The 25,928-nt window shown below is 38.4% G+C and overlaps 1 protein-coding gene across 12 annotated transcripts in view; it reads left to right on the plus strand.

Annotated features, from left to right (window-relative positions):
* Positions 1-25,928, plus strand: part of MECOM (MDS1 and EVI1 complex locus) — a 541,263-nt gene that overhangs the window by 488,200 nt on the left and 27,135 nt on the right. For 9 of the 12 annotated variants that reach the window (XM_045903421.3, XM_064585679.1, XM_054504331.2 and 6 more), the window contains 6 exons: positions 4,242-4,344; positions 8,095-8,311; positions 13,715-13,862; positions 15,167-15,323; positions 19,690-21,046; positions 23,401-23,488. In XM_045903421.3, the coding sequence (XP_045759377.1) occupies positions 4,242-4,344; positions 8,095-8,311; positions 13,715-13,862; positions 15,167-15,323; positions 19,690-21,046; positions 23,401-23,488 (2,070 nt within the window). The remainder of the gene's footprint in view (positions 1-4,241; positions 4,345-8,094; positions 8,312-13,714; positions 13,863-15,166; positions 15,324-19,689; positions 21,047-23,400; positions 23,489-25,928) is intronic. The other 3 variants (XM_045903417.3, XM_045903419.3, XM_045903427.3) reach the window with 2 other exon arrangements.

Genomic DNA, 25,928 nt, shown 5'->3' on the forward strand with positions numbered 1-25,928 from the left:
ATGCATTAAGTATAATAATTATGTTTAGAGTAATTTCTGTATAGATGAATATAATATTAAATTTATGCCTTAAATTGTGAATTTTACCACTAGTAAAAGTGAACAGTTTGGGGAATTTCTAGCTTTATTTTCAAAATTGAATGATTTAGAATTAAAAAAAACATATTTAGAAATTTCACTACTATGCTATTTTAGCAAATTTAGAAAATTAAAAAAGTACAAAATGATCTATTAATGAAAACATCTACTGTAAATATTTATTCTTATAAATTGAGGCATCCAGAGATCTAGATATAATATCCATACTTACAAAGGTAGAAAAATAGCTTTCTGGAAAAATAAAAAGAGTCCACAAAGATATTGGGAAATTAAAATTTTTTATATGATAAAATGAAAAAAAACCACCTTAACTTTCAAAAGTGTCAAATGTACACACAATTAGGTCATGGTCATAACATGTTGTATTTCTGGAATTTGTTATTTGCTACCAAAGAGAAAACTCTAGAGGAGTTAACACATTTTAAAAATGCTTATCATGACTTTTAAAAGAACGGAATTTTTATATATTCCTATTTTCTTATACTCTAAGGCCCTGTTCCTCTTATCTTTCAACTTATATTGTGAGGAATTGAGTTTTTTTCCTTCTTATAAAACATTCTGAGAGAGACACAGCAAAATAATAAATCAACAACCCTTTTTGTATCAATCTGAATTTTTTCTAAGTCTTTGAGACTTTGGAGTCCCTCTTTATATACTTGAGTTGAATTCATCACAAAATCCCAGATTCAGGACAGTTTTATTTTGGATCCAGATAACTTTTTCCATAAAACCCCCTGATGGGAGAAGAGACCTTTTTTTAAATGGAATTTAACAGAGTAATGATTCCCTTCCATTTTCTCCAGCTAAAAAACCAGAGGTTATATTGGTAGGATTTCTGCTTCTGGTACATAACTCAGATGACATATAATTTGTAGGACTGCAATAGAGCTGAGATTTTGAGAATACACTGAGTTTAAAGACATTATGGTTATATTTTTTATGAGCATGGCCAAGAATACTTAATACACAAACCTGTGGGAAAAAGCTACATAAATCACTTCTGTTATTAATTGCATTTTTATTTGCTGAAAGACATATTTTATAATATAAAAGCAGAAATGTGTGATATCTGATTTTCTGAAAGGCTTGATTCCGCCAAGATTACATTCCATCATTCCTCCACATAGTTGTTTTGAGGCAATGAATTGTCATTATGTTTTTGTTTAAACTCCTCCTCTCACTTCTCCAAGGCCTGCTGGTGAATTATTATTGCTAGAACATAAATTAACTTTATACGTAGACATCTCTGGATTTGAGTATTCAAATTATATTTTTGGGTCATTGTAATTATAGGTGGAAAAATATAATGTTATCGAATCTCTCTAAGATCCTGAGAGATGAGATATAAAGAGGATCACAAGTGGTAGCAACACCTCGAAAAAACCCACTAGATTTGTAAGGGTGTGGTAGATGGGACTTCGAGGCACATTCTTATTGCTATATGAGGAAGCGTGCCCAGAATCTGCCCTCATTACGTCTGGCACTTGCCAGTTCTTTTCAAACCTCGGTTTCATGAGCACCGTAAAAATTCACTTAAAATCGAAAAGAACACCCTGAAGTTAAAACCCACTCTACTTTACTTTGCCTTTCATGGCCTGGAATGTCACCTTTTACCTCCAGTAAATAAAGCCAACATCAACACTCTTCCGTGTCTTTTATTTTTTATGCACTCAATATTCCTCAGATGACAGTCTGGACACTTATAGGGAATTACAGTAGCGATTGATGTCCCTGCAAAGAGAATTGTCTCTATATTCTATACTTACAATGTACCTATCATTTTCTTTTGTTTCTTGGACTGTTCACACTGGATTGAGTCAATCTGAAATGGAATTAAGAGACGTGACTCGGAGTGGACCACAAAGAAATCATGATATCACAATACTTTCTTAAAATGACCCGGCGTGTGTGTCTAAGCAGAGTTCCCCAACAGAGACAATTGCCCTGTGTGACGATCTTGCAGGGTATTGTCTCTTAACCTCACTATTTCCGAGAAGCCACCGAAAAGTTCTAATATGTCACAATTCAAATGTCAACATGTTGTTGGAAAGGAAGCTAATAAGTTAAACCTTTGAGAGATGCCAAAAAAAGAGGTGATTCAAACTGTTGAGAGAAGGCCATTGTTTTCTAAGGTGAAATAGAACTCCAGAATGAAATAGGGTGCTTATAAGCATTTAACTGGAAGGTTTAGGGGGAAAAAAGCGAAAGCACATTAATTTTTCTCAACCTGATAACTTTTTGAACAGAACTATTCCTCTCAGTGTACTTCCCAAAACAGGAAAATGTGCAGGTATGGGTTAATAAGATACAAACTGCACACTCACTGGTTTTTGTAGAAATAGCACATAACAAGGGGTAATTTTCTTAAGATAGTCTGAGCCTATCTATAGGTAGATATAAAGAATCTTAGGTTATATGATAACATATTCTAGCAACATTTTGCGTTTAGCATTATTTTCTATAAACCAACTTCACATGGTTAAATTACTGTTGAATGAAAAAATGATTTTATTTTGACAGGAAAGAAACTAGGCAGAAAACACTCCTCATTGAGTGATTTTTTGGATTTAGCACAATTTGGTGCTGTGATGTTTTTATAGAAAAATAAACAACTGGACTTTAGAGCCACCTACTGGAATAAAGAGGCACATACTTACATTTGATGTCTTCTGTTTTTCAAAAGATAAACAAATAGACAAATACCAGGAAAGTTATGCACATTTCTGTTGGTCTTATAAGGTATTAATTTACTCAGTTTTTCTGAATTTGAACTGTCAAATATCCTGCAAGAAACCAACAGTTAAAGCAATGCCCTCTAAAGATATATTCTCATAGTTCTTAGTAATTTGTGTTATGTGAGTTTTCTCCCCATTGGATTGAGACTGAGCAGAATTGTATCCCTAGTTTTGTTGTTGTCTTTGTTGCTCTGGTGGTACTGTGTGTGTGTGTGTGTGTGTGTGTGTGTGTGAATGTTATGGTCTCATTTTCACCAATTAATTGTATAATCTCATTCTTTCGTCCACAGCCTCTATCTTGTCATGGAATTGTTGTTTAATAAATAATCTTAGAATAAGATTAAAAACTAAGAACATTTTTTGTGGTAAAATGAATAGGTACCTTAAGTATTTTCATGATTAAATGCTTTTTTTTAATTGAGAAATGATTGACATATAACATTATATTACTTTCAGGTGTGCAACATAATAATTAACTATTTGTATATATTGTGAATTAAGATGCTTTTATAGATTAAAAGAACCCTGAAACCTGGACAAGTAAATTGGACAATGACTTGCCTAAGGTCACAGAGCTGGTGAGGGGAAAGGTAGGCAGCTCTCAGAAATTACAGGTCCACATTTGCCCCACAGCTTTCTAGTCAGTCATTAACGGATTTATTAAATTTTTTCTCTCCTCAGAATTTTGCTAGAAAGCAGGGGAATAAGCACCACCCCCTACCACCCTGGTGAATGAATCAATTAAAGGCATATTGCCTGCTTTCAGAGAATGGGAGTCAGGAGCTGGGGCATGAGGGCAAGTCCTAGATCTGGGAGTACTGATGATTGGTGAGAGGGAGATTAAGCTTTTTAAAAACAAAAGGTTCTCCTTTGACTATGTTCGCTACAGATCAGCTCCTTATGTCATGTCCTTCCAATCTGCTGCCTTAAAACACCTTGTTGAGAAGGTGGCTGCCTTAGAGGACATGTTAAGAGAGGTCATTGTGCCCTTGCCGCCCTTTGCAAGGCTACTGCTGGATAATGCCAGACACATTCCATTCTGTGAATACCTGGGGGGGGGGGGGCGGGGGCGGTTCACTAGAGTGAGGAATTCAGAGAAGGGAAAGTTCTTCACTAAATATTACACAAGGTGTATGTGACACAGAAAGCCTTGTGTGAAGACAATTTGATTGGTGAAGTAGAATTTGGAAGAACTTTGTGAATTGGCACGAGAGTCACAGCTTTCCATCCATCATCAGAAGGCTAATTTTCAGGACACAAAACAGGAAGTCACACTTCTTTTGATAAAAATAAAAAGAAATATGTTCGGGTCTGAGAAAATGTACAGATATTAGTGGATATCTTGCCCTTTCTTAACATTCACTTCTTTCTCTCTCCCCATCTCATCCATTTCTGGTCTTATTGAAGATATTTTATAGAGTAGTCGCAGACATTGCACCAGGAGAGGAGCTCCTGCTGTTCATGAAGAGTGAAGACTATCCCCATGAAACTATGGCGCCGGATATCCACGGTTAGTACTGCTCACGCCACCGTCCTCACCACCCTCATTCATTCGGTCACTGTGATGGAGCATCCCCATGAGTCCATTGCATGTGGCATGTATCGGTTTTCCTGGCTCTTTAACATCAGCTTTAACAAACTCTTTCTCTTGTGACTGGCTCTTTCCTTGGCTTGACATCTGGCTGATGTTAACTGTGAAGCTCAAGTCAGCAGAGGTCTTCCCTAAAGTGGAGGTGAAAGGAATTTTGACTATTTCGACTGAGATATCACATGGTTAAGTTTTTTGTCAATGCCTTAGACTATGGGGAGAATCCTTTCACTGTACAAAAGTCATTTCAGGGAACTCAGTTTGGACTTTAATAAATCTAGTGGCTGTTTCTTCCCATCTAAGGTTCTGTTACTGGGAAAACTGTGTCAATGTGAGTAAAATCCTAGCCAGCAGGACCATATGGGAGAGGGTTGGAGGGATGGGGATTGGGAGAAAAGTACACAAGAGGAAATTTTACAGCCAGAGAAATTTTTATTTGCCAGAGACCTATTCTAAATCAATTGAAGGGGGGGATCTAAACAATTACAATTACTAGTTATATGCGTAAGGACAGATAAGGAGAAAATTCTACCCATGTTGATTTGTATCATTGGGATAAAAACTGAGTACTTTTTTCTTTCTCTTTCTTATTTCTCTCTCCTAATATAACATGATTTGGTTCAGCATAATCTAGTGGTGTCTTTAGAGTGTTTTTTAGCTGGAAGGACTACTGGGAAGGGTTACTCACACCAACTTAGCTGACAGGTGGGGATCGAGCCACTTCCCATCCCTCTGGCATTCCCGACGGGAAAACCTCAGTCTCTCCTTCTTTAGCTCCTCCGAAGGAAGCCACCAGTCTTGGTTGGCTCTTTACTTGAACATTTTTTTCCTTTGGCTGGGCTACATTCTGCCTTTTGTAGATTATAGCATTGTATTTTGGGGAACCTTTTGGAAATTCTTGTCTTCTTAGAAACCCAGTGTTCTCAACCAGCCTGGTAGAGTTTCAGCCTGAATAGGGAGTCTGATCCAATAGGGGTGTGTGAGAGCTGAGGGTGCTTATATGATAAGAAATGTAATCTGGGCTTTCTCTAGAGCAAGGCAACTTTCATTAGTGAATGTTAGGTCTTAAAAGGTTTTCAAACAATTATTTTTAGAAATATGAATGTTCTAGATCTATAAATATTCTAAGTGTTCTAGTTATATAAATATTCAAAATATTCTAAATTCTAAATATAAATGTATAGCAATATAAATATTCTAAAAAACTAAATAGAAGTGACTATTCTTCTTTTAGGGCTACCATTCATAAATGACCTGCCTTTATAACATTCTTGAACCCATCAGTTGCTTTTTGTTTTCATTGTGTCATATCCATATCCGTATATATACACCATATATGTTATATGTAATGTTTATGGTGTTTAATGGTGATTTGTGTTTTATGCTCCTAGGATTTCACATTGCTTAGGAGAGAGAAAATAAAACACATGCATCACACACCTACTATATACCAGATGTATGCTCTCCATTTATTATCTCATTTGGTCTTACACATAGATCAAGCCTGTAGGAGAGGAATCATTTCTGTTACACACACAGAAAAACTGAGGCTACATAAAGCTAGGTAAATTGGTCAAGACCACATGACTAGAACGTAGTAGAATCAGCTTTCAAACCAAGGTTTTGCTGTCTCTAAAGCCTAGGCCTTTTCCATCCATTCTGCAGCCTGGAGGTTCTGTTTTTGTTCAGACTGCTGGTGAGATCCTAAATGTAGATCTTTTTTTCTTTTTCTTTTTCTTTTTTTTTTTTTCTTAGAGAGAGAGAGGGTGAGAGTGAGAGCAAGCAGGGGTGGGGGAGAGGGGGCACAGAGGGAAAGAGAGAATCCTAAGCAGGCTCTACGCCCAGCACAGGGCTCAGTCTCATGACCCTGAAGTCATGACCTGAGCCAAAATCAAGAATTGGATGCTTAACCAACTGAGCCACCCAGGCACACCCTAAATGTAGATCTTAAATATGTGAATAGTGTGACAGATTATAGGAAATGTTTCCATTACCTGGAAAATGTCATCAAGAAACCTGACTTTACAGCTGAGGTGATTTATTTTAGAATAAATCCTTAACCCTCTACCGTCCAAAGTTGACACACATATTAAATCTACATAGTGATTTCTTTACCGTCCTGGGCTCCCTGTTACTGGTTTAGTTTAAATGAAACCAGTATTGTGTGTGGATTATAGCAGTGGTGTCCCATTTGACTTCTACTTAACTTCTCACACTATAGCTAGGCTTTCCGACTTTCAGTGGCTTTCTGCTCCCTTCTTAGCACGGGCCCCAAAAGCCCCTAGTGACCTGCTACCCTCTCTTCCTTCACTTCCCGTTGCTTCCCTACATGCACCCTATCGACCTGCCCTGTTTTACTACAGCTTTGCCTTTCCACAAGCTGCCATGTTCTTCCTTTCCTTTACCATCTGTCCACGCTGTTTCCATTGCCTGAGACGTCCTCCGTCATCCCACTTCACCTGGTGGATGCTCGCTCATTACAAAGCCTTTTCTGAACCTCTCTCCCTCAGATTAGATGGATTAGACACGTTCCTCTGGGCTCCCTTGGGCCCTATGCATGCATCAGTCATAAAATATATCACACGCTATTTGTTCACATGTCTATCCCCTTGAGTTTCTTATATAGTCATTCCCTAGCAAAATGCCTGGCATTTGTTGGTGACTAAAATATTCCCACAAAAACAGTCAGTCGGTGCACAACTGGCTATAGGCCCTGGCTGTAGGGCTATAAAACAGGGATTATGTGTCACGTTGACCTGGGTGTCTTTTCAGCATTGTGAGCTGTTTTCAAGCCTTCTGTGATTGTGTCTGTGTGGGCTGTGCGTAGTATGGCCTCACGAGCAGGCTAAAAGTGATTCAGATGGAAAGGATAGGAACAATACCATCACTACCTGACACTTTATAACCTTGTTATCGCTAGTTCCCACTATGACCACTTATTTATCTTACTGATTCAGAGTGCCAATGCATATATTTGGTGTTTAACAGGGCCCTGCCAATTAGCACTGACCCTAGGGTAACATAAATTAGCCTCGAAGGGTACTAAAAACATCCTGTGTCCCATTACATGGTAATGGGGAATGTAATGAAACATCCAAGTTTACTGCTATTAACCAGGTGTCAGCATGACTCAGACGGGGACTCAGTATCCCACGTGCCCTCCAGGTAACACGGTACAGTGAGAAGGGTATGAGACAGAGATGGGTTCAAATCCTGGCACGACCCCTTGGGTCTATAATCCCTGACTGGTTACTGAACTTCTCTGAGCTTTAGTAGCCTCATCTGAGAATGGGATAAAAATCCGACTTACAGTTTCTCCTGATCGGGTTTTGAGAAATATCAGTAACCCATGAACAGGGTCGAGGAAATAGATGATGCTCAGTCAGCAGTCATTATTACTTTTAATCAATATTAACTCCTGGGAGGGTTTAAGCCGTAATGTTTTTATCTGGTAAGGAAGCTATACTGTAGCCACAGGAACCACATTATCCTGCTGGGCTGTGTCCTGGCTTCTCTACAGGTATTATTTTTAAGTCAGGTTAAAAATTGCAGTGGTGGAAATGACAATGAAATCATTTCTAGTATGTCTTCCATAATTCGGTAAGAACTGCTGGTTTGTGGTGACACTTCCTGAGCGGCCCAGGCCTGGTAACATCTGAATTATTTTCACAGAAGAACGGCAGTATCGCTGCGAGGACTGTGACCAGCTCTTTGAGTCTAAGGCTGAACTAGCAGATCACCAGAAGTTCCCCTGCAGTACCCCTCACTCAGCATTTTCAATGGTGGAAGAAGACTTCCAACAAAAACTCGAAAGTGAAAACGATCTCCGAGACATACATGCAATCCAGGAGTGTAAGGAATGTGACCAAGTCTTCCCCGATTTGCAAAGGTTAGAAATGGCTTGTTGCACTACGGAACATGTTTATTTACTCTGCAGTCCAGTGTTGTTGTTATGCAGTCGGTATACTGAATTTTCAGAATGTATGCAGATGGGAAATTTGGAACTGTGATGAGCCTGAAAAAGTGTGCTAGCGACATGTTCAGAAATCAGTTTTCACTGGAAATTCTTATCTGTAAGACATTTACAGTGGAGTTGGAATTAGTTATTTTGATGCTAGCCAGAAAATAATGTGTTTATGTTTGTTTAAGGAGTGTTATCGGGAACTGAAAGCTTAATGTTGCAGCATAAAATATGACTTAGAGGAAGAATCAAGAACGTTGGAACAACACTGATGCCAATTAAAGTCATCATATGCCAAACAGTAAAGCTGCCTCTAGAAACATCTAGATGATTAAGAAAAAAAAAAAAAAAAAGATTGGTTCTGGTATACACTTAATGAAAGATCAATGATCTTTTGATAGATTCGTGTCACCTGTGGATTTCAATTTCAATGATTTATCTAAACTGCACATATATAAAAGAGTAAGAAAATCATGTCCAATGAAGAAAATGTTCTGTTTCCCAAAAGGGAAAAAATAAACTTGATCTAAATGAAATTATTCTTTAATACTTATTTTTAACAAAGTAAAAATCATGTATCAGCAGTATATTAACTTTTGTAGGCTTTTGAACTTCATTCAAGAACATTTTTTTATTTCTATTAAAACAGCAACTCTGGAACCTACCCTTGGAAAACTGTATTGATAATTATGCTGCAGAACAGTCTTTCAGATCAGGGATGTATATAACCAGCTAATAGGTTTTCTGTTTGTTTCTACCTAGTGGTTTTTGCCTCGGCGCACAAGCAGTTTTAATAATTGCTTTCATTTCTTTGCTTTTAAATCCAGAAACGATTCTTGGAACCTAGAATCAGAATTCCAAATGGGCATAATGTTGTATTTAAGTGGGAATGGTAGTATATCAACTGGTCTTACTCAAGAGTATGAATTACTCATGGTTTATCTTGGACTCTCTACCTATTGCCCTTGACCATTTTGTTTCCTTTCTTAGTGCCTTCCCTTCTTTTCTCTCCTCTTTCCCTCTGTTGATTGCCCTGCCTCCTCTTCTCTGGCTAGGCTTCTTACAGGAAAGGATTTCACACAGTAGTCATTGATTTTAGTGCATAAGTAACTAAAAAAGCATCAAGTATAACCCAGTCCTTGAGGAGACTGAGTCAAAAGAATGAATTTCTAGGTTTGAAAATTCAGGCCTGCTTTTAGAGAGTAAAGGGGAATAAAAGGGCTTTCCCAGTACTCATCTTTACTATTTAATATAAATCCATGTAGAGAATAAGTCTGTTACGGATATTTGGTAAAACATAGATTTGTAATGAAGTAATAGCATGTCTCATAACTATGACCAAATTAAAAAATGAAATGAAAGTAATAAATACCAGTGGGTAAGGAAAGTATTTATATGTAAAGCAGTATCTCTGATGCCAGAGATTAAGTATATTTCCTTCAATTTTGTTATCAGAGATAATGGACAACATTATAAAACAAAAATTCGTGGACTAAACACTAAAATGTAATTCCTACTTCCCACTAGAAGAGTATGGCGACACTTAGGTGGAGAGAGGTTCTTAACTCTGACTAGCTGTAGGATTGAGCCCGAGTCAACTCTACTTAATGCCAAAACCAACTGTCAGTTTGGTTCCTTCAGTCAAACATTCAGTGGAAAACAATAAGGAAACCTAATTATCTGGTATTGGATGAACTCTCAAAACTTACTTTTTGGTAGCTCAGCCAGATGGATCTAGCATGTCACTATGCAACCTGATGTCGACCATCTAAGTGGTATTTTGGGTTATATAATTTAGCCATGGGCAGAACCTACATTCCCTGAATATTTTCCACTTTGTCGAATCCTATATTGTTGCTTTATACAAATGAGAAATCCTTTTTTGACATGGTAATTATTCTGTTCTGTATCTTTCTGTAAAGTGTTGAGAAAAAAAAAAATAACCCCTTCCCCCGCTACCCCACAAAAAAAAGGGGGGGGGCGAGGAACAAAGATTGATATATAGAAGTTGAAAAGAACCCAGAAGGCTAGGCAAAGCTCCATAAATTAAAGTTCCATGAAAAGTGGAGAAGTTTCACTAATGACTGATTGGATTGCTTCTTTGTTTGTGAAAGAAATGCACATTTGCTTCTGTAAGAACCACTTGCCTTTTTATTCTTTCTATTACTGATAAACTGATAGCTGATAATTCCATGGGACAATATGGATTTTATGCTCGAGTAGAAGAAAGAAAGGAAAGTTCCCTTTGCACTGCTATTTATTTTTCCCCCTGTATACCATGTACTGTACTCTTGAAACTCTATCATCTCTTTGGAGTTAGGACACGGGACTAAGACTCCATGTATAGGCCAACTCTACCACTAGATTTCAGAGTTTACGAGTTGACATACACATTGGAATATATTATATATGTCATAAAATGGCATGCCTTCCCCGGGTGGCTGAGGATGACAGAGAATACTAATCTGTGCAATGATTGGAAGATGTCCCTGACTCAGTTCAATGTTAACTGCGGTTGATGGTATCTCTCTCTTAACTCTCTTAATAACATTTCAACTTGTGTAACAAACAGGGAATTACATATTGTAGATAAAGATAGGGCTGTTCTGGTGACTCCACACACCTGTAATCTCCTGGTACCTTTTGTTCACAGAGATATCACCATTTGTGCTCAAATAGAATAGCATTACAAAGTCGACTGACTCATGGGGGCGGGAAAAGTAAGTTCACGTGCCAATATGAGTAGGGTTGTAGGGAGGAAGCTGGGGAAGAGAAAAAATATGGGAAAGATATTTCTGATTTATCAAGATATGAGAAAGGGCACTTTTTTACACATACTGCCATGCACACAATCTACACCGCTACTGGATTTTTCTAGGCACACAGGCATCTTACTTGATACTCGAATTTAGAATATTCATCTCACAGAAAAATAAAACTTGGGAAAGAAAGAGTGCTTACATGATTGGTAGTCTTTTTTTTTTTAGTATCTTTTTACTATGGAATGTTTCAAAATATACAAAACTAGAGAGGATGGTGTAATAAACCCCCAAAGACTCAGTTTCAATAATTATCATGCAAGGCCAGTCTTGTCTCAGCTATACTCGTTCGGATTATTGAAACAAATCCTGGACATTATGTCATTTTATTCATAAATAGCTCAGTATGTATCTGTAGAAAAAAAGGACTCCTTAAAACACACATTTCAATACCACACTTTAAAAATAATGATTCTTTAGGATTACCAAATATAAAGTCAGTGTTCAGATTCCCCTAGTTATCTCATTATTTTTAGGGTTTTTTGTTTGAATTAAGATCAAACTAAGGTCCACCAATGCAATTAGTAGGCATATCTCTTATGTCTCTTTTAATTTATAAGTTCCTCCAAAGTCAGTTTTTTTCTTTTCTTTCTTTCTTTCTTTCTTTCTTTTTTCTTTCTTTCTTTCTTTCTTTCTTTCTTTCTTTCTTTCTTTCTTTCTTTCTTTCTTTCTTTCTTCCTTTCTTCCTTCCTTCCTTCCTTCCTTCCTTCCTTCCTTCCTTCCTTCCTTCCTTTCTTTCTTTCTTTCTTCTCTTTCTTTCTTTCTTTCTTTCTTTCTTTCTTTCTTTCTTTCTCTCTTTCTTTCTCTCTTTCTTTCTCTCTTTCTTTCTTTCTTTCTTTCTTTTTTTCTTTCTTTCTTTCTTTCTTCTCTCTCTTCCCCCTCCCTCCCCTCTCATTAAAATTTATTTATAGAAGAAACTGCTTTTTCCTGTAGCATTTCCTCCAGTCTGGATTCTACTGATCATGTCCCCTTAGTGTTAACATCTTTCTCCATCTTCTCTACTTCCTGTAAAATATCCCAAGCCTTGATCAGATTTAGGTTCATTGTTTTAGGAAGAATACCTCACTGATGTTATGGTTTATTTCCTTCAGGAGGCACAAGATTTATTTATGGATTGCCTAGATTTATTAATTGTTTATGTGCTATAAAATGAATGTTTTCTACTTCTATCATTCTTTCATTATTATCTATACTAATTCTATACAGAGAAACTTCCCCTCATTGTTTATTTACTCACCCTGAAGTACAGTTCATATAGGAAAGGCAAGACATGTGAGTGAGTTTTCCCTCTTTATTTACTAGTTTTCAGAATAATGATTTGGCTTCCCAGCATCTTCCAAGTGTGACCAGTGAGGCTTTGCTTGTGTGATTTTGAATATTGTTTGTTAAAGGATGAGATTATTATTTTTGTTGATGCTTAAATTTCCTCATCTCTGGTCAGTGGGTGTCTTTTCAGGTTGCTACCTTAATTCTTTTGACCTGATATATAATTTTCTTGCATTTTGCCATAACAAGATGTTCAGGGCCCATCTTGTGTATCTTGGGCTTCAACTTTGAAACAGGCTGTTTCTCCAAGGAGCTCTGGTTATTTTATTTGGGGGTAGCATCCCAGTGTGTTATATGTGTGTATTTAATTAACAAACATGTTACAGACATCTGAGTATCACAGCAATCCATTATCTATAATATTTGCTTTTCATTGCATTCATGCAGATTTCATATACCAGTTTTAGAAGAGAGGGAAATATTTGAGAAGCAAAAATATTCTAAGCTTTAAACCAGAGAAATTGTGCTTGTGAGAAACTTCTAACTATACTTGTCTTTTGAGGGGTTTTAATAGTGCATCCGCTTATAATACTATACACTTTTCTTTCCTCCCTAATTCATAGGCACTATATATATGTACACTTCTATATCTGTGTATATCCATATCCATTCGTCAGTTCATCTGCTTGACCATCCATCCATCCGTCCTAGGGTTGTATTGGGAAGTTGCTTGTTGAATAGTTAGTGTACGGCTCACTTCCCCATATGGTGATATGGGTAGAAACAAGAGTACCTTTTTGAATCTAGAGGTTATAGGCCTTAGATAGCATACCTGCCTGCATGTTCTTAAGCATTTTTGAGGATCTTCTGTTTGAGTGTTTGTGTTTGAATTAAGTGGGTATGAGCAGTATGTGTTGCCCTTAGAATGGTGTAGTGAATCGAGACCTGGACAAATGACAAGTCACTTACCGTGCCCTTGAATTGGCAGCTAATCCCTGATAGTCGTATCCGATTTATTTTCTAACAACAGGGGTACTTCTCTCATGTTAGTGAGAGACACAGTCTAGGAGAAATACATTTTCTTTTGTCCATTGCAGGCCTGTTTCTTCTCCTTCGTCTTCCTCACCTCAACCACTTTTCCTTCTTTTTTCTTTAATTGCCAGTTGGATTACTAATAAAATGACATTCTGTTTATGAATGTGTTCTTTGTCACCATGTCTTATTAAATCAATTGTTCTCTTAACAGCCTGGAGAAACACATGTTGTCACATACTGAAGAGAGGGAATACAAGTGCGATCAGTGTCCCAAGGCATTTAACTGGAAGTCCAATTTAATTCGCCACCAGATGTCACATGACAGTGGAAAGCACTATGAATGTGAAAACTGTGCCAAGGTACAGTGAATTTGTAGACTACTTGGCCTCTCTCTGTCATCCTGCTCTCTCTTAATCCATCACTTGCTATGATATATAAAAACAAGCCTTGAGAGGGGAAACTATAAATATCTTGAGAAAAGTAGACTGAGTGTTGTATGCTAAAAGGCATTAGTACAGTGTATAAAAACACTTAGTGGGTATCCTTTTATTTTTGTAAGGGAGGAAGTGAGGCTTAATGGTGAGTTCCAGAACTAGGTGTCAGACATCCTTGGTAAATTCCTGGTTCCGCTACTGGCTTGCCAGTGTGGGGTTGTTTTATAGCCTTATGGAGAATGAAAATTTTATCCAATGCACATTTACTAATTTATTTTAATAGCAGTTTGTGAGGAAGTCACATAAAGTTTCTGGATGCCTATTCAGAAAGAATAGGAGACTCCTAAATTTGCAGATTTTTCCACCCAAGTCCCCACCATAAATCATCACTTGGTTCTAATTAAAAGCGTGCCTTAGTGGCCACTGCTGAACAGCATAAGGGTGCAAGGAAAGCACTCCACCTTGACCATGACTCTGAATTATGAAAACAGTAACTCACATCATTTAATTTTCGTGGTTCTCAATGAACTAAAAGATGTCCTGATGTCATTGAAGTTGATTTCTATTTCCAAAAACTTCTCATATCATTTGAATATCTTTCTTCATGCCAGTGGAAATTGTGGCACTAGAAATTATCTTTAGAGATGTTTTGCTCCCGGAAGTGTGGGTGACTTTTCTTTTTTTTTTTTAGTACAGTGTTTAAAGGAATGGTTTTAGCTTCATGGTAACTTGCTGAAACACAGTGTTAGCTTTAACTCCTGGGGGAACTCTTTGAGTAGATTTGAGATACTTTAGTAAAACTCCCCCCAATTTTGCACACAGTGTGTCTTGGTTTAGAGGACGGAAATAGCACACCAGTTTTAATCATGTCTTGGTTGGCATTTTATTATTCAACTCTAATCACTCTAAATGGGATCAAAATGATCTTGAATATGGTCTAATCATGCCATTAATTATCTTGTTCAACTGATACCGATGGACATTTCGTGCTAAGGATACAGAGCTGAATAGTTTACAGTCCCTTCGTGCTAAGGATACAGAGCTGAATAGTTTACAGTCCCTATCCTAGAGGAGCTCACGCTTTGGAAATATGACTTTCTTTTGGTCTTTGGGGAAAACAAATAAACAAAAGCAAAACAAATAAACAAAATTCCTTCTTGAGTCATTCCTGGTCTTCTTTATTGTGTCCTTGGATTAAGTTTCTTGATTAATCAGTACTCATTTCCTAGCAGGTTTTCACGGACCCTAGCAACCTTCAGCGGCACATCCGCTCTCAGCATGTTGGTGCCCGGGCCCACGCGTGCCCGGAGTGTGGCAAAACGTTTGCCACTTCGTCGGGCCTCAAACAACACAAGCACATCCACAGCAGTGTGAAGCCCTTTATCTGTAAGTTTTTAACACTCCAGCCCTCCTTCCTGCATCCTTCTCTCGTCCGAAAGGCACTGTGATCAGGAGAGTGGCCGCGTGGCCATGGAAGTGTCTCCGCATGAGCTATTTATGGTCCAGTCCAGTAGGGCTATTTTCTGTTACAAGAAAATCTTTGACACCCAGATCCAGGGTATTTTGTCTCTAATCCCTGGGGTGTTTTCTTTTAGATGAAATCAATAATGAGAGGAGAAAGAAGTCATTAAGTAATGGAAGGGAAGCCTCCCCAGGTTGTAGGATTTAATAGAGACAACCAGATTTGTCTCACGCTGAAAATGGCAGATGCCACTAAACGAGATGAAGTGATAAAAACCCGTTCTGGATCAGAAAGGGCTGGAAGTACCCCACTTGGCAAGGGGGCTTATGACTCTGTGTGTGTGTGTGTGTGTGTGTATGAGTATGTGTGAGGGGAAAGAGGGGGGGAATAAAATTCCCCTTAATCTACACGTTGTTACCAATCACAGGCTGCCGGCCGGTAGTTCTCAGTTACTTGAAAGGCAGAACATTCTCACTTTGATGCCGGACACGATGCTTCTATAACCCACCGCACTAAAGCAAATTTACAGGCAGTGTGTGTTCAGGGGACAGCCAATCTGACCACCTACTTAGAACGTCCCTGTACTTGAGTAACACACTCTGCATAAAGTAAAACTCAGGGCTCGTTTGCTGCTTCTTCTGTCCACCCACTCCTGTTCCCTGTATTACGCTGAGATGTTCCATGAGGAAAATCCGTTGTTTTCGGTCCCTCTGGGCAATGACTCTGGACTTCTTTTGATCCATTGCTCAGCAGGGCATACAAACACAGTGACTCACTGAGTTGTGCTACAAGCGTCAAGACTGATTTTGGATCCAGACGAGCATAGAACTGATTGAAGCACACTCCATAGTTGGCAAAAACCTCTGACTCGGGAACCCTTATAACACATTTTTTTTCTGACAAGTATGCAATAGTCTGTAGTAGGTGTATGAGACACTACTACAGGACCTGATGGGCAAAAAATATTTTTTAGTGCCAACATGGAGATGCCAGAGACTAACCCTCCTCGTTTTATTACCTCGACACAGCCCTCTTTTGTGCTTCCAAGCACCAAGGGAGTTTTTTTTTGTTGGTGGTGGGTTTTTTTTTTGTTTTCCCCCTTTCCAGCTTACGCTAAAGTCTTGTTTTGCTCATATGTTCTTCTGTTCCCTGGGTGGAGTGAAGAGGACTAGCTGATAAACAAAAGGGTGCTCTAGCCTCCCTTGGGGAAGCTCTGTTGAAAGTCACGGGAAATAAAGTATACAATAGAAATTTTAGACTTCTTGTCTCATAAAGGCATTTCTGACTCTAGGTCGTAACGCCCTTAAAAATGTACTTGCGAGTATTACGGGCATAAATAACTCATTTATTTCTGATTTCTCAGAAACAGACTTTAAACATTTATTGTGTTTTGGTGGGAAAAAAATAGACCAAACGAATTATGATCACCCATTTAATGCTTTCTCTATTATTTAAACCAAAATTCAGAAAATACAGATTCCTATCATATAAGGTTCCGGGATCTGGAATTTTAATTGTGTTGAAGTCAAGTGTTTCATTTTAAAGCACTATAGGGTGTCCCTTTCCAATCAGCTTGTGCAACTATTTGCCATGAATGCATTTTCAGTAATTATTGGTAAATTTAAATAGCAGATGGCATTCTTCAAATATAAAATCTGACAGAGAACCATGGGGTAATTATGAATAATAGCCATGTAATTTCAGAACAAAAGAGGAGAGTTGGTGTGGAGATTGGGAGTGGAGGAGGTTCACCTAGAGTTGATATCTGTTTCTCACCAGAAGGCCACACACCATGATTTACCCCCACTGGTGTGTTTATGGCAACTGTCTCTTATTACAGTGTACCGCCAAGCTTGAGCCCAAAGTCACCAGTGCTAAGGTAATTACTCACTGCCTTTACAGAAACCTCCAGCCTTCCCAAATAGAAACCACATGCTCTAATAGGCTGAACATATTCAAAATACCTCTTAATTTGTTTAATAAGTAGAAAAATGCAATGTTAACTGCTGGCTAATTCCTTATTACTAAGAAAATTACAGTAGAGTATAGACTTCATCATCAATTGAGCCATTTACCTGGAGGCCTGGTGGTTTGTGGTGGGCCAGGCCAGACCTTCAAGTGAGAAAAACAAAGCTCCTGCCTAGGGAAACATCCCAGATTCTACGTTCTTAAGACCTGACACAGCCCTCGCTCATCTGGGTAACAGAGGGTGCAACCAGGGAAGTCAAATGCACCTTCTGTTACTCCGAGATAGAGAAGGTCTTGATTTCTTAAATCCATCCGGCTCCTAGAGAGAAGTCTAGAGAGCGATATTTCTTTGCCAAAAAATTGCAAACCTTTCAAAAGTTTATACCGTGGCTGAAGACCCATCAAGACATTTTCTCAACGCCTTTTAATGCCCAGAGGAGAGGTGTTACTTTCTCGATGAGTGCACTTTTATAATTCCAACGACATTTTATTTACTACTTCTTGTTACTGCTCATAGCTGAATTAGTGTAACCAGCGAAAGCCTCATGTTTCCACCCTCTACATTGTATGGTTTTAATTAGTGTATCAAAGAATTTAAATAGCACATATATTTATTGTATATGGTTAAAGAGTACATACTTTTAAAGCAGCCTCTGGTCAGTATATTCCAGTAGGATGATTTGAAAAGAAATGACTCACATCTTCTCTTCCCATTAAAATGCCTGTTACGGCCTCTATAATGTTATGAATCATCCCACAGTTGAAAGCTGCTTTACTATTACTAAGCACCCTGATATATGCCGCAGTGCATTTTAGTCATTAGTAGTAAAAGAAATATTATGGAATCACTTGGTCTTTCCTGTTTGGTGGTGTGTGGGATAATCCAACTTTTGGGTGAGTTTTGCATGACTGAACATCTCTAAAATCTCCTTCGAGTTTTTTATTTCTTTCAATTATTATTGCTTTAATTTAGGAGCTCCACCATTCTGCGCTTAAAGGCAATCATCACATGAAAGCAATAAATGTTGCATTTTGTCTTTAATTTAATTTCTTATATAAATTTGTTTCAGTAACTACCGACAAGGTGTATCATGTTTCTGCATGTAATAAACGTGCACAGAATCGTTTACAGTAAACTCACACATAAAGTGGATTCATCTCTACTAAAGTAAGATTAAACAATGTGATGCTTAGGAAATGGGCACGATAATCCTGCCAAACTGCGAAGTGAGGGGGATTCGTACTTAGCAAAGGAGTTCTTAATTAAAGGTTACGAAGCTTGGTCTCAAAATACACTTAGTTCTATTCTCACATAATATGTGAGGAGAGAGATGTTCTACTTTTTTGGCAAATGCTCCACAAAGAGGGTTCTTTCCTGGCCGCACCCTGCTGTGTTCTTTCTGGATTAGAGCATTCAGAGCACCCTTCCCTGCTTACCGTAGTTGGCTAAACCCCATAGAAGTCAAGCCCTGAGATAACGGGCGAAGATATGACAACGAGTGGACATATTTCCCAAGGACGGGGGTTTCAGAAATGCAGGAAGGTTAGCACAACCGCTGGTGTGAGGGGAAGTCAGAGGACGTGATCGTAGTTCATGGGAACCAGCAATGCAGGATGGGCCACATTCAATTTAGTTTCCTTTGCAGGCTTAAAATAGAGCCATTGTAAATTATGTCAGTCTTTCTCGAATCATGAAAATGATTGTTAAAAATGTCTCCGAATACACAATGTGCATTGTTGTGTGGCTTTGATGTGTGAATGATGAGAGCGTATGATATAACACAAATTAAATAATGGTAGAGCAGTCACAGGCTTTTTCCCCAAGGGGAGAGGGAATAAAGGTAAAGTTGCCAGTCGAGGGAAAGGCTGTTTTATTTTGTGTCGGTGCCTCCGACTTAGAATTCTTGGAGTGGTCTGAAAGTTTAAAGGGGTTCCTGTTATGTATTGTGCTTAAGACTTTACTTTTTAAGATTCTGTTAGGGTAGGCGTTGGGTGGGAAATCAATGCATGCTGGAACTGGACTTTTCTATAAATACCTAAATACACAAATACAATGCAAAATATGCAGTGGGGATGACAGAAATCTTTATATATACTTATATATGAAATATTTGTGCTGCCTCAGGACATTTGTCAGGTTGGATGCCTTGCTTTGGAATCTAGTGAAAAGGGGATTTCTGTGTTTGGAGCACCCAGATGGGTACCTCCAACAACTTTTCCTGGCTTCCTAATTGAAATTTTGGGTAAACCAATTGTGATACTTGCTAAATTCAGCAGCAATTGCCATAAAGCCTGAGATTCTTTTTTGTTGTTTGCACACAGGTGAGGTCTGCCATAAATCCTATACTCAGTTTTCAAACCTTTGTCGTCATAAGCGCATGCATGCTGATTGCAGAACCCAAATCAAGTGCAAAGACTGTGGACAAATGTTCAGCACTACGTCTTCCTTAAATAAACACAGGAGGTTTTGTGAGGGCAAGAACCATTTTGCGGCAGGTGGATTTTTTGGCCAAGGCATTTCACTTCCTGGAACCCCCGCTATGGATAAAACGTCCATGGTTAATATGAGTCATGCCAACCCGGGCCTTGCTGACTATTTTGGTGCCAATAGGCATCCCGCTGGTCTTACCTTTCCAACAGCTCCTGGATTTTCTTTTAGCTTCCCTGGTCTGTTTCCTTCCGGCTTGTACCACAGGCCTCCTTTGATACCTGCTAGTTCTCCTGTTAAAGGACTATCAAGTACTGAACAGACAAACAAAAGTCAAAGTCCCCTCATGACACATCCTCAGATACTGCCAGCTACACAGGATATTTTGAAGGCACTATCTAAACACCCACCTGTAGGGGACAATAAGCCAGTGGAGCTCCAGCCCGAGGGGTCCTCTGAAGAGAGGCCCCTTGAGAAAATGAGTGACCAGTCAGAGAGTAGTGACCTTGATGATGTCAGTACACCAAGTGGCAGTGACCTGGAAACAACCTCGGGCTCTGATCTGGAAAGTGACCTTGAAAGTGATAAAGAGAAATTTAAAGAAAATGGTAAAATGTTCAAAGACAAAGTAAGCCCTCTTCAGAATCTGGCTTCAGGACATAATAGGAAAGAATACAGCAATCATTCCACTTTCCCACCGTCTTTAGAGGAGCACACTGCGGTGTCAGGAGCTGTGAATGATTCTATAAAGGCTATTGCTTCTATTGCTGAAAAATACTTTGGTTCAACAGGACTGGTGGGGCTGCAAGACAAAAAAGTTGGAGCTTTACCTTACCCTTCCATGTTTCCCCTCCCGTTTTTTCCAGCATTCTCTCAATCAATGTACCCATTTCCTGATAGAGACTTGAGATCGTTACCTTTGAAAATGGAACCCCAATCACCAAGTGAAGTCAAGAAACTGCAGAAGGGAAGCTCTGAGTCTCCCTTTGATCTCACCACTAAGCGAAAGGACGAGAAGCCCTTGACTCCAGGACCCTCCAAGCCTCCAGCAACACCTGCCACAAGCCAAGACCAGCCCCTGGATCTAAGTATGGGCAGTAGGAGTAGAGCCAGTGGAACAAAGCTGACCGAGCCCCGTAAAAACCACGTGTTTGGGGAAAAGAAAGGAAGCAACATTGAACCGAGACCCGCATCGGACAGTTCCTTGCAGCACGCTAGACCCACTCCTTTTTTTATGGACCCGATTTACAGGTAAGGGAGGATAAGAGACCATTCGACGTGGACATGTGAACAGAGGGCAGTTTTTACATTCTAAAGCTATGGCTTGTAACAAATTATTTTTGTTATTATTATAAGGCAGAGAGTAAAGTTGTTTGATCTAGTGAATTCATTTTTTACTCAGATGGTCAACTCATTAGGTTTGGACTTATTTTGGGATGTCTCTGAATTTGGGGTTTGGGATGAGGCCCACTGAGTTCTTTCCCTTGACAATAAATTTATTTTTAAACACATTTTTTAAGTGGAAAATATGGGAAAGCCGTATTTAAAGCAAGTTGTCAAGTGGCAGAAGAATGAGGCTCCTGAAGGATTAATGCAAATATGTGTGGGGACTTAAATGGGTCAGGGTATTTGAAATGAGATGGGACATAGAACAGCATGAGTTTTCTCTTTGTTAACCTACCAACGCATCCTTAGTAAGTACTGTTCATATTCTGTTGCTAAATAAATCTCCCAGGAGTCCAAAGTAAATGAAATATTAGTCACAAAAATGTGTATAATGTGAATGGTCGGTTTTGAAAAACGTGTCTCTGTTCATACGCTCATTATCCAGTTTTCTTTGATGCATCCAAAAATTCTTTGGGGGAAACATATATGCTTAATAAAAAGCCTCTTAGACAGCATTGTGTAACACTCACTTGAAATTCAGAATGTCTTAGTTTTTAAATACCAGCTTTCTTTAAAAGTATTGAGTAAATTATGGATTTTAAATATTACCAAGCATTTTCACATTTACTTTCTCACTCAACTCTTGACCATTGTCAAGAAAAAATGGAACATGTGGATCATTGTTTATTGGACTTGTGTAAGATGAGACTATTTTCGTATTTTTGCCTAATTGTCTTTTATGAACAATTTTGTGCTACTCTTTCATTCAACGATATTTATTGATTCCTATTACTTAATAGGAACTAGAGCTGCAAACCCTTTTCACTAAAAACTCCTTCCTTTTCTGCCTCCTATTATCTATAATACATTAACTAAGAAATCCTGCCACTGTGTTGAGGGCTAACCCCACTGGAAGCGGATTAAAAAGGACAATACAAAAATATCTGAGCCGTCGTAATCAGGCTTGGGCACTTTTTTTTCAATTATTATGTCTTGATTCCTGTGGCAGTCCCAATAAGAGAAGGGAAAAGAAGGGAAAACAGCACTTCCGTATTTTGTGTGTGGATTGTATGTCACGCATTGCCAGGAAGGTTGTTTCCAAGTCAGTGATACGTCTCAGCCCTTTGTGAAGAGTATTCCTCAGACTTTCTTTCTTAGACCCTCCGTGTGGCAATGGGCTTTCAGTCCCTCCACACATCCATTACACTCTTCTCCCTCACCTCCTAACCTTCCTCTTGCTTAGTTGAAACTTGGTCTCCTCTCTGGTATTTCACTCTGAATTAAGGGCCTAGGCCTGTCATTTTACCAAAGTCATGAAAGACCTAAACACCAGTTTTAGTGTAAGACCTGAGTTGAAATCTCAGCTTTCCCATGTCTCAGACTTTTTAAAAAATCCTTAAAATGGGTATAAGAGGGCCTATTTCAATAAGTGAAATAGTAAATGCAAAACATAGCATATACAAAATTTCAGAAAGTGGTAGCTGTTTGTATTAATTTTGATTCTATTTTAAAAGCATACTTACTCAACAGTTCTTAAAAGAAAATTACCAACAGTTGGTGAAAGAAATTAATTTAATCCACGATCTCATTTCCTGTACACCTAAAAGTAAATAGAATGACAAACATTTCTAAGGCAGAAGGGATATGTAGATAAGTTTTATATGTCTCTGTCTATCTTCAAAAATTCCTCTTCCTTTTCCCTCCACCCCCTTTTGCCATCCAAAAGAAGACACCTATACTTCCAAGAGTAGGTGGCAGCGTGCAGAGTATGCTTAGACATATGCGAGGACGGGAGAAACTTAATGAATATCTAGGGGAACACTTTCTTGGTAGAAAATGACTTTAATTTTCAAAATGGACTCTGTCCTCATGATTTCAAAATCATCCAGCCTTCTTGTCTCCATTTGAAATGGAAAGGTACAAATGTATGACCAGTCCCTCCGGTTTCATGACTCTTCATTTTTTATATTTCCTCACTACTGTTATTACTAGTCATTCAATCGGATTTTGCCATTTATAAATAGGACCTTCTTTCTTTGAGTGCCTAGAAGTGCCCTGAGTATTCTTCAAGAACTGAACAGATGTCTTTATATTTTTATCAGTGTGCTTCCCAGAAACCTACCATTTGCTTTATTGTTAGCTGTTTGAAATGTCAGTAATTATATAGTGATTGATATATGAGACTGATTCATCTCCAAAAACTAATTTTAACCTTTCAGAGTAGAGAAAAGAAAACTAACTGACCCACTTGAAGCTTTAAAAGAGAAATACTTGAGACCTTCTCCAGGATTCTTATTTCACCCACAAGTAAGTATTTTGAATTTGAGACTTCAAGCTTGTAAACTAACTTGTTGATCCTGAAAAGCAGGTGCAATGAAATGAAAGAAATCTTGAGAACATTAGGATTTCCTATGACGCTGGTGTAGAAGAACACAGGAAATTCTAGCAGAACTAAAACTCAGACTCTTTAAAGAAAAAGAAATTAATATATGTGTAAAAACAACGTGTTTTTGGGGTGTTAAATTATTGTCTGCTGTTAACTACTTATTGAGCCAAAGTGTATTTTGGAGTGAGCAAAATTCAGTTAGAATAAATACTGAAGTTGTCTTTTGTGTTTAAAAATTACTGCTAGTAAGAGATAGATCATACTCTGACTCGTCCCAAACTCATGAAGGTCCTTCAAGTTCCTTTAGTGCTTAGATAAAAAACAGGAAATGAGTCTACCTGACAAGTTGTTACCATAGAGGGTGAAGGAATTTATCTAGAGACCACTGGGCATTCCAGCGAAGTTCTGTAATTGCACAAGAATTTACCACAATACACAGAGCAATTTGCTGAATGGAGCTGTGTCCATTTATCAAAATATATATAGTTTCTCATTGCAAGGAGAATGCAGAGCAGTGCCATCTAATTGGTTCATCCCTCTGTTCTTACATATCTGGTTATTTTTAAAAAACTGGTTTACATAGTAATCAACATGTGGAGAATTCTATTGAAAGACCAAATATATAAACATCTTAAGTGTGTTTTTTTACCTGATATTTTGTTTTTTATTCCTAATTTTTTTAAAAGATATAAGCTCTGGTCTTTACAGATGGTAAGCAAAATTTTTATAAAAATGCTTAAAATCAGTGAACTAATTTATTCCTTTTCAACATATTCAAACTAAAAATTATGCTCCTCTAATAAAATTGGTAGAATTTTATGCAAGCTGTCTTAAAGAATGTTATGAGGTAATTAAATTATCTGGGGATATGACCCGCCCTGCCCTTCTGCCCCCTCCCCCTCTGCCACCTCTTCTTCAGTTTTTCAAGTACTTCCCCAACGTCCTGAACAACAGAGTATGAGAGCGGAAGTGCATCTTCTGGTTAGCTGGAGAAATCTTTCGTTGCTCAAAAATTCTATTTCAAAGTGAGAAAATATATGATTTAATATTAAAGGAGTTAGAAATGTTCCAGTTAGCATTCATTTTATATAGAAAGGCTAAGGAATGATATTATTTACATAATTACTTTATGGAAAAGAAACACGTTATAAAATAGGTAAGTGTTTATCAGGTACTTATAGTTTACATTTAGGTTGATTTAAATTGCACTCTTAGGCCTCGTGGGCTAATAAAGCTGAACATAACATGCATTCTGTGTCAGTGCAAAAAAGGTCTATCTTTCTTGAGAACTTACTTTCTAATTATTACTAACTGCTCATGGGGATATTATAGTTATATACGTTTAGTTACAATAATTAAATTGTTCTCATATTCTAATTATCTTTAAAATCTAGCAACTAATCACTTCCAAATTAAGTGCTATGAGGACACGGTATAACGGAGGGGGGAAAAGACTGGGATTCAGGATCCTCAGGTGACTCGGTCTACCTGGAGCTTAGTTCCTTATCTGTAAGATGAAGGAGTTGGGTGGCCCCTCCCTATTCTCTCTGAAATTCACAGATTTCTAGCTAGCCAAAGTGAATTCACTAGTCTACAAGATGGGCAGTTTTGTCTCCCAATAACTCCACATGTGCATGCAAGTGTTAGAGTATGTACATATTTTTAATCAAATCAAATAAGAAAATCTACTATCTCTTGATATTTCCCAAGTGAATGAAGGATCACAAAAGATGATACTGGGAGCAGAACAGTCCTCCCCGCAGAGCCCCGCAAACAGGCCTGTATGCTTCCTTCCCACACCAGAGGGTCATGTCTTGGTGGAAGGGACTGCCTATTGCGGCTGTTAGAACAGGACCTGAGAGTGCTAATCGAAATATTTAACACCCTGTATGTCATGAATACTGACCAATCGGACTGGACTCCTGGCATTCTGGAGCAGGGTCTTGGAAGTCCTTGCTGCCCCGACTATTAATGCTGTAGTTGCTGGCTGGTGGGCTGTCTGAAGGGTCTTTTGAGATGCAGCCAGGACGGTAGGGGGACCATTCAAGGTTCTTGGTGCAAAGGCTGTTTAGCAACTGCTACAAAAAGATTTAATTATTTTTCTAACCATCGTGGCTGTTTTCGTGTGTAATGGCTATCGATCACTGGGGTACAGGTGAAATCACAACTGTCACCTGGGAGAAACTTGGGCCACCCCCTTTTCATCAAGCCTCCAGACCCAAGAGTCTGTTCTTTCAGAACACCTGCCTCAAATGTCCTACAATTTCAGCAGAATTCTTCTGTTCTTTCTAGTACTCCATCAATTCCATCCTAGCCCCAAGATCCACTTTCCCAGAAACAAACAAACACAAACAAACAAAG

This window comes from Mirounga angustirostris, unplaced genomic scaffold (assembly GCF_029215605.1).
Source record: "Mirounga angustirostris isolate CCGP_5_RB_7025 unplaced genomic scaffold, mMirAng1.0.hap1 SCAF_1, whole genome shotgun sequence".
In the NCBI taxonomy this organism is placed as follows: Eukaryota; Metazoa; Chordata; class Mammalia; order Carnivora; family Phocidae; genus Mirounga; species Mirounga angustirostris.